The 8,902-nt window shown below is 70.0% G+C and overlaps 2 protein-coding genes across 2 annotated transcripts; one reads left to right on the top strand and one right to left on the bottom strand.

Annotated features, from left to right (window-relative positions):
• Window positions 1-696: 696 nt before the first annotated feature.
• MRPL41 (mitochondrial ribosomal protein L41) lies at window positions 697-1,434 on the top strand (the record flags this gene model as incomplete). The annotated part of the gene is made up of 1 exon (XM_084259693.1): window positions 697-1,434. One exon carries the CDS (start codon window positions 697-699, stop codon window positions 1,102-1,104), a length of 408 nt encoding a protein of 135 aa, XP_084115819.1. The 3' UTR covers window positions 1,105-1,434.
• An 860-nt stretch (window positions 1,435-2,294) lies between these two features.
• DPH7 (diphthamide biosynthesis 7) lies at window positions 2,295-8,902 on the bottom strand (the record flags this gene model as incomplete). Its single annotated transcript, XM_084259703.1, has 11 exons — window positions 2,295-2,755; window positions 5,220-5,392; window positions 5,508-5,573; window positions 5,688-5,757; window positions 6,243-6,415; window positions 6,700-6,791; window positions 7,242-7,329; window positions 7,619-7,752; window positions 8,040-8,278; window positions 8,372-8,479; window positions 8,899-8,902. 11 exons carry the CDS (start codon window positions 8,900-8,902, stop codon window positions 2,331-2,333), a joined length of 1,572 nt encoding a protein of 523 aa, XP_084115829.1. The 3' UTR covers window positions 2,295-2,330.

Raw genomic sequence — 8,902 nt, 5'->3', positions numbered from 1 at the left:
TTGGCGTGGCGCGCGCGGGAGCCCAGGCCCCAGCGCAGGACGCCGAGCCTGACCTCCCGCCGCTGACCACTGGGGTCACTCAGGAGCCGGGGGGGGGGGTGCCCCAGGGAGGCTGGGCGCCGTGTCACGGGGTCAGCAGCGGCGGCACGGGGTCATCGGGTCAGAGGTCGGGGCCGAATAATCAGCGAAGACTGGGGTGAGGGTCGTCGGGTCGGGGAGGTCGGGGTGCGGAGTCGTCGGCCAGGGGAAGTCGGGGTGCGGGGCCATCTGACCGGCCGAGACTGGGGTGAGGGGCCATGGGGCGCGGGCCGTCGGGTCACGGGCGGGGGTGCGGGGCCGGCGCTCAGGGGAGGGCGGGGTGCGGGCCCGGAGGCTGCGGGGATCGCGCGGGCGCGGGCGCGGGGCCGGCGCGCTCCTCCCGCGGGGCCGACCCGGGCTGCGCGAGCGGGGACGCGGCGGCGACTCACCCGGCCTCGCGATCCGCCGTCCGCGCGCCGCCCCCGCGCCCCGCCCCCACGCCGCGCGCCGCCGCCCCGCGCCCCGCCCCGCCCCGCCCCGCCCCGCCCCGCCCCTCTGACGTCTGTCGCGGGCGCCGGCGTCGCGGGAGCGCCGGGCCCCGCCCCTCTGACGTCTGCCGCGGGCGCCGGCGTCGCGGGAGCGCCGGGCCCCGCCCCTCTGACGTCTGCCGCGGGCGCCATGGGCCTGCTGAGCGCCGCGGCGCGCGTGCTGCTGCGGGGCGCCGACCGCGGGAGCCGCTGGACCAGCAAGCGCGGCCCGCGCTCCCACTACAAGGGCCGCGGCGCCAAGGGAACGGGCGTGCGCGGCCGCGACGGCCGCTTCGTGCTGGTGCCGGCCATGGTGCCCGAGCTGGTGGTGCCCGAGCTGGCCGGCTGCCGGCTGCGGCCCTACGTGAGCTACCGCGCGCCGGCGGGCGAGGACGCGCCCCTGACGGCCGAGCGGCTCTTCCAGCAGGCGGCGGCGCCCGCCATCGAGAGGGACCTCCGGGACGGCGCGTTCGACCCCGAGCGCCTGGACAAGTACGGCTTCGAGCCCAGCCAGGACGGCAAGCTCTTCCAGCTGTACCCCAAGAACTTCCCGCGCTAGGGCCGGGCCCGCCACGCGGCCGCCGCCGCCCCCGGGCCGAAGACCCCGGACCCCGACCTCCGCCGCCGCCCCACCCCGGCCGAAGACCCCGGACCCCGACCTCCGCCGCCGACCCCCGGCCGAAGACCCCGGACCCCGACCTCCGCCGCCGCCCCCCACCCCGCCCGAAGACCCCGGACCCCGACCTCCGCCGCCGCCCCCCACCCCGCCCGAAGACCCCAGACCCCGACCTCCGCGGTGCCCCCTGGCCGGGGGCCTGCGCCCCGCCGACCGGCCGACACTGCCCGGCGCGGGGAAGCGGCCTCCCGTTGTTTCTATTAAAAACCTTGGCTCCTCCAGGGTGTCCGCGTCTGTCCCTGAAATGACCTAGCGGGCTGCCCAGGGCCCTGGAAGGGGCAGCATAGTGCCCATGGGGGAGGGTTTACAGGGCCATGGCCCCAGGGACCCCACTGGTCAGCCCACCCGCGGCCCATGTCCAGGCACCACTGAGCATTCCCCGGGGTCCCAAAGTGACTGGGAGTTGGGTGAAGAAACGGCACCCCTGGGTGGACCTCCAGGAGAGGCGCACAGTGAGCGGCGTCAGAACCAGGGTCGCCTGGACCGCTCCCCCTGCCTGTTGGGCTGCCCAGTCTCTCTGGTCTCACCTACGGCTGCTGCTTGAACTATTAACAGACTGAGGGCGGCTCGGTGGGGCCTGGGTGATTCTGGCTTAGCGCCTTCACAGCCTGCCCCACCTCGCTGGCAGTCAGGAACCAGGGGTCAGAGAGTGTGCTCTCTGATCCCACCTCATCACAGCTGCTGCTGGGCGCCCGCAGAGCCCAAGGTGGTTCCAGTCACTCCCAGAATTCTCAGAGTGGGACTGGGGAGGCCCAGGAGTGTCGGGGGTCAGGAGGACAGGCTTGTGTGCGCACTGACCTGTGTGTAGAGCCCGCTGCCCTGCAGAGATGTGTGGCCAGGTGTGTTTACAATCACTCAGATGGCCACTGCTTAAATGCCAGGGAGTCAGCGCCCCCACTGCTGATCCCGCCCACCCAGATGGCCGCCTGAAGGGCCCCAGCAGGTTCGGGGTGTGGTGCTTACAGCTCTGGCAACCCCCCCATCCCTGGGCCAAGGCCGTAGCGCAGACGCCGGCAAGGTCTTGGCAGTTCCCGCAGACAACGCCAAGTCGCACTCAGCTTCACTGGCAGAAACGCTCTTTATGCCCAAACCAACATCCGTCCCCGCGCTCAGCTGTTCTCCCACTTCCAAAGGTGAAGAACATGATCGTAAAAGGAGCAAGTGGCCAGAAGACTGAGGTCAAAGTTCGCCATGTCCAGATAGAGGTCGTTGCCACAGACGCTGGACCCCACGGTGTGCAGCAGGCTGCAGCTCCTCGCGTCCTCGGGCAGTGGCTGCACCGAGGTCACCTTCTGGAGCTTGGAGTGGTCCTCTCTCCTGTCCACTGGCTGGTCAGAAGGGCATGCTGCCAGCTCCACCGCCGGCATCCCGTCCGGCCTGGGTCCCGGGTCGCTCTGGGGCCAGGAGGCTGAGAGCAGGGACTGCTGGGCCTGGGGCAGGTGGTAAAAGTAGAGCCGGGACCAGTCGGCACCGTACACCAGGGAGCCAGACAGCGTGTGGGACATGCAAATGGTGCACGTGTCCTGCTTGTCCTCTGTGAGGGGCAGAGAAGGGACACGTCACTGGCCACCCTCAGTGGGTTTCCCAAGGCACTGATCGCGGCTGGTGCCCTGGGTGTGCCTGTGCGGACGAGCCTACCAGAGGCACAGAGGCGCGGGACATGCTCGACTGGGACTCAGCAAAGGGGCAGTGGGAGGACGCGCTGGGCCAAGGGGAACCGGAAACACAGTGTGGGGCCCAGAGCAGGGCAGTCCTGCAGGGGCATCCCGAGCTCAGCAAACACCTAAAGACCTGAGCTCCGCTCTGGAAGGAGGCAGGAGCCGCAGCCTGGCACCGCTAGGATGGAAGAGCACCCGCAAGGGAGGACAGGCTGGGGCTGGCTCGGCCAGACACGATGGCCAGGCGCCACCACAGCTGGCGGGGGGCCCGGGGTCGGCCCTGGGCCCCAGGCCAGGACGCAGGGTGTGGCTTCGGAGCTGTTGCTGGTTCAAAGGCAGCGACCAGGCTGGTCCTCAGTCAGCGTGGATGGCCAGGGTGGCCTGGACAGCAGTCTGAGTGGGTGGGCGAGGGTGCTGCCAGCCCCAAGCCTGCGCCCGGAGGCTGCCGGGAGCCAGCACTCAAGCCACTGCGGAGCAAATGGCGGGTTCCACCCGCTGCCCCAAGAGCTAAAAGAGACCAAGATAGCACAAGGAGGGAAGCCAGTGCCAGGAGCCTGGCGTCCACTGGCTGACCCAGTCTGGGAGAAAACCGCTCAGGCCCAGGTGTTCGCACAACTCTGAAAGTAAAACGCAGCCGACAGGGAAGTGACCATCAAGAAAGAAGTTTCTCTGCATCACAAGCCACTGCGGTGTCTACCCCTCCCTGCCGGCCAGGCAGGGCAGGAAGGGGCCTCCAGAGGGCTGCCCCCAGTGCCTGCCTGGCCCAGACAGCCTCAGGAGCAGACCGGACCTCGAGGGAAAAGGTAACCCAAGCAATTCTGAACTTTTACAAGAAAAAATAACGAAAAATTCTCATGCTTGGTTTTGACTTTCAGAAATCAAATTTGTTACTTGATAAAAACATCACAAGAGAAAGCCACAGAGCCTGTGAGCATCAACGCGACAGCAGGGCATCAGCAGGGCACAATGCCACAGAGAAGAACCTCATGCCGGCGCTCCAGCAGTGGCGACCTCCACACGCCAGCCACCCGACAGCGGTTGTAAAAGCAGGTGACGAAAGGTGAAGCATTCCCAGCTTTAAAGGAACATCAAGGAAACAAAAAGCGGAGGGCGCCTCACCGGCACAGTAACAGACACACGGCCCGGCGCCACGCTCGGGGCGGGGGCCAGACTGGGCAGGGGCCATGCCCCGCCTCTTTGCAGAGAACACCGGGTTCACCTGGAAACCCAGCGAAGAACAGACAGCAAAAAAACCCAGAAAGAGACGGAGCCGCCAGCTCCCAAACACTCAGACCACGTCCATCTGGAAGAGGTGACCAAAGAGGCAGCCCGTTCCCAAAGGCAGCAAAGCAGCTGAAGTCAGGACGCAGTGACCAGCAGGCACCGCGTGCAAAGCAAGGCCTCAGGGAGCGAGTGGGCACCTGCCCCTCAGCCGCACGTGCACACGTCATCTGCTTGGACAGTGCAGTCTCGCCTCCACGCGTGGAAACACGCCTGTGCACACGCAGGCGTTCACACGCAGGTGGCATTCGCAGCCAGGAGCTAGGGTGGCTGCCGTCGTGCAGCAATCACTTCAAGGCACATGTCAGACACCCCGTGGAAAGAGACCACCTCACGCCAGCGAAGAGACCAAGGCGCTGTGCAGAGACGGCAGGACAAATGCGCCCCAACAGCAGAGCCTGAGACCGTGGTGCCCGGCTGAGCCGAGAAGGAGACGCCAGCACCAGCAGCCAGGGCCACGGCTCCTAGGCTCAACCCTGGCGCCATGAGAGCAGAGAGGAGACCGCAGGCACCCCAGGCACCACACCCACAGCCAGGCGTCCCCAGGGAGCCCCAGAAACATGCGGGGCACTGGGCACTCATAAACCTAGGGGACCACAGAGAGACAGTCGCTAACCAAGCCACGCCGGGGACACTCACGGAATAGCGCAGCTGACAGCAGCTAACAAGCCAGAGTCGGTCCTGGGGAGAAGGCACTGGAAGGTGGGAATAGGCCCCCAGGCTGGGCCGCAGAGCTGAGGGCACTGGGGGCAGTGTGCGGCAGCCACCCCGCAGGGCACTCCAGGAAGACTAGTCTGGGGCGAAGCCTGCGCTGCAGGCCCCGGAGCAGCAAGGGCCTGGAATCGAGGGTGAAGCAGACAACATGACATGTGCCCACGACCACCACACAGAGGCCTCCATTCGGCGCCTGCAGCCTGCCCAGCCTCCCTCCCCAGGAGGTGGGAGGGGCGGGGCGGGGGAGGGCAGAGCCACACACCTGGTGGAAGCACCAGCAGGGCTGGTGGGAACCTGAGCACAGGCTGCACGGGGGCAGCGCTGGGGCCGGAGCTGGACACTCACCTATGGCCTTCTGGCAGTCGAGGACCCGCAGGCCGCCATGCATGCAGGCCGCCAGGAGCAGGTGCGGGAGGAAGGGGTGCCACTTCAGCCGCCATACGCCACCCTGCACGGGCGTGTCCGCCAAGGGCTGCCGTGTGTTCCGAATGTCCCACAGCAGCACGTGCTCATCGTAGCTAGGTGGACGGACGCGCAGTCACGCGGACAGCTGACCCCGGTGACCCCCTCCCCACGCCCGTCTAGGCCGAACCCTGTTCCCAAACCCAGCTCCCGGCCATGCGGGCAGCTCACCTTCCCGTCGCCAGGAGGTGCTCCCGGTGGGGGCTGCTCTGGATGCTGCACACGCCGGCGGCGTGCCTGCGGGGAGGGAACTCTGGGCGAGCGGGCGGGGACGCCGGGGTGGCTGCGGCGGGGCAGGGATGGGATGGGGACACGGGTGGCCGCGATGGGGCAGGTGCCAGGCGGGCTTACCTCTGACTGGTGAAGACAGCCACGTCAGGAACCCGGGTGTCCCAGCCCTTCAGCAGCCCGTCGTCCCCGCCTGTGAGGACAGAAACCCGTCAGGAGAGCATGACGACGGAGCGTGGCCGTTCCGCACGCGAAAGACCCACGTCAGCAAGGAAATACCCAGGGGTGACTCTTCCTGGGTGATTTCAAGGGCCCTGGGCAGAAGCGCCCCCCAAGGGCGCCCAGGAAGCCACCCAGGCTGAGCCTGCAGTGAAGGAGGGGCCAGGCGGTGAGGAGCAGGAGGGCCACACCCCCTCGCCACACCAGCTGGGGAGATGAGTTCCAACCCGGCATCCAGCAGGCCAGCGAGGGGCTCATGGATGTGAGTGGGCGAGGGGACCCCACACCTCCCAGGGCCTGGGCCAGCGCCGCCCGCACCTCACAGCAGAGGAACAGCTGTCACCAGGGCCACTCCTGCCCAGAAGGCGCCCTCTCCACAAAGGGCATTCCGGGGAATGGCCACGCCCCCCCCCCCCCCCGCCCGCCCGAGGACCGTCCTCACCCGCCCCGGGCGCCTACCCGAGTACACGATGTCCGTCTGCCAGTAGTTAAAAGCGGCGACCCAGGCCTCGAAGTGATGGGCCTTCCACGTGACCACGTCCAGCAGCCCGGGGTCCGCCTCACTCAGCTTGAGCAGATGGAGGCGCCCCCTGGAGTCACTGCTGATGACCCGCAGGGGCTGGTCGCTGGCACTGCAGAGGGGACGGCCGGGCTGGGCTGACCTCTCATCACTGGGCCCGGCCCCTCACCTCCTGGGACCGCGGCAGGCGATGCCAGGACACGGCTGGGTCTCGCGCGGCAGCAGAGGGCGGGCTGTGCTAAGCTGAGGCAGCGCAGCAGCCTCTCCAGGAAATACTGCTTCCCTTCACCCGCGGGTCGGGAGTGTGTCTTTCCTGGCCTGGGCGCTGCCACTAAGGTGGCCCACAGGAGGGGCACCCACCCTCCCCGGCCCGGCCCTCGCCAGTGCCACCCTTACCCGCTGGCTCTCCCGGTAGACCAGTCCAGGGACAAGGCCAGGGACTGCCCCTCAAGGGCAAAGCGGGACAGCGGCTGCAGCATGTACGCACCCTACTTGAGGAAAGCCGCGGGCTGGAGGGCGCTGGAGCCTGAGCAGTGGATGCCGCCCCGGGCCCCGGGCCAGCGTGCCCTCCCTCAGCCCTGGGCAGAAGAACTGGGCCTGCCTGCCCCGCTCCACACAGCCTGCAGGGAGGAGCAGCTCTCTGCCCTCCCGACCCCCTTGGTGTCCCGGGCCCCCACCCCGCCCCCCAGAGCAGCTCTGCACGTCCACAAGTAGAGGCCAAACCGTGGGAAGTTCACAAGGGAACAGCCAGCCCGCTGGGCCCCAGGGCCGGGCCCTGTCACACAGGAGGCTCACGCTGCTCTGGCCCAACCAGGAGGAGCGGGGCTGGGCCCGCCTAACAGCAGTCAGACTGGGGACAGGCCAGTGGCAGCCCCTCCTGGAGTCAGATGCAGAGCCAGCCCAAGAAGCCCGTCCGCGCCCGCCCCACGCATACTGACCTGGGACTCTGCCAGGTGCAGCAGCTCAATGGACCCACCGGCGTCTGCCAGGCCTAGAAGGACGTGGCCACCCACTGGGACGTGGCACCTGGGGAGAGAGCTCACAGGGAGTCGGAACACAGGACGCAGTGCATGCCGCGGCCAGGCCCCAAGGGTGCCCGGACCCCACTCGCAGTCCCTGGCGACCGTGACCACCCCATGGGACTCCCACCCAGCTGTGAAGCCAGAAACCAAGCTGGTCCTGACTCTGGGCTCAGAAGCTGACAGAGGCGGCGCCGAGTCCCCAGCAAGGCCTGGGGCCAGCGGACGCTGCCCTGCAAGGGTCCCCAGAGGCGGGAGGCGAGGTCCAGGCGAGTGGGGCGTTGTCAGAGCCACACCATTTCATGTCCAGGATGGCGTTGGTGTCCCGTCTCCAGACCTCCGTCAGGGGACACGCAGAGCTGTCCTCGCTGAAGCTGTACAGGTAGAGGCGGCCCAGGCGGCTGGGGAACTCGTGGGCCCTCAGTCCGTCCTGCAGGAGACAGACGTGTCCTCCGTGAGCGGCCCGCGGCCCAGGCGAGGGGTGGGGGGCGGGCTGCTCCTCACTCCGGGGCCCACCGTGCCCGGGAGTCCCGGCCGGGCCTGCCGCCCCGGGTCGGCTCTCTCGGGTCCCGCGGGCGCCCCGCCCCCCCGCGGCGCCGGGCCTCCCTCCCAGCGCCCCCGCCGGCGGGGGGCGCAGACAGCCGCGCGGCGACGGGCCCCCTCGCCGGCCTCCGCGGAGGGTCAGCGGGGCCGGGGCCGGCGCGCGGCGGGGCGCACCTCGCTGCCCGGGCGGCAGGGCCGCGCCTCCTCCCGCAGCTGGTAGGTGCCGCAGGCGAGCAGGTGCCGGCAGCCCTCGAGCGGGCACCACTCCACCGCGTCCGCCGTGTACGCGGTGTCCACCGCCTGCAGCAGCCGGAGGCGGCTGCCCCCCGCCCAGCACTCGGGGGCCGGGGAAGCCAGCGCGGCGGCGGCGGGGCGGGCCGGGGCCGGGGCCGGGGCCGGCGTGGAGCCCGCAGCTGCCCCGACTCCGCGGGCGAGACTCGCGACTTCCGGGGCGGCGGGCGGGACTTCCGGGCGGCGGGCGGGACTTCCGGGGCGGCGGGCGGGACTTCCGGGGCGGCGGGCCTGGGGCCACGTGCCGGGCGCCGCGCGCAGAAAGTCGGGCGCGGGCGCCCCGAAGGGCTCTCGGGGCCTGCGCTGGGGACGCAGGTCGCGTTCTGCAGAGAAAGACGCCCGCGAGCGCCAGGCCGCCCCCGGCCGCGGGGCGGGGAAGCCGCGCCGGGACCCCACGGCCTGAAGGGCCGCCTGTGCAGACGGGGCCAGGCGCGGCCCCAGGGCGGCGGGACCCAGCCCCGCGGCGGTCCGCGCAGGGCGTTCGGCCCGCTGGAAGCACCCGCGGCCGCCAGCGGCGGAGGCCGCCCGGGGCCCAGCGGTCTCCACCCCCAGACCGCGCGGTTCAGCCACCCAGTGGGGAGGCGTTCCCGCCCCCGAGGGAGACCCTTGCCGGCCGGGTTGAGCGGCCCCGCGCGCCTGGAGGACCCACACAGCAGCCCGCGGGCAGCGCCGGCCAAGCTAGCCCCTGGGGGCAGGAACGTCACCCCACCCTGGCACCCCCAAGGGCTGCAGCCGGCTTTACCCAT

This window comes from Talpa europaea, assembly GCF_964194135.1.
Source record: "Talpa europaea genome assembly, contig: HAP1_SCAFFOLD_60, whole genome shotgun sequence".
In the NCBI taxonomy this organism is placed as follows: domain Eukaryota; kingdom Metazoa; phylum Chordata; class Mammalia; order Eulipotyphla; family Talpidae; genus Talpa; species Talpa europaea.
The sequence above is the reverse complement of the archived record's forward strand: the minus strand, read 5'-3'. Positions and strand labels throughout refer to the sequence as shown.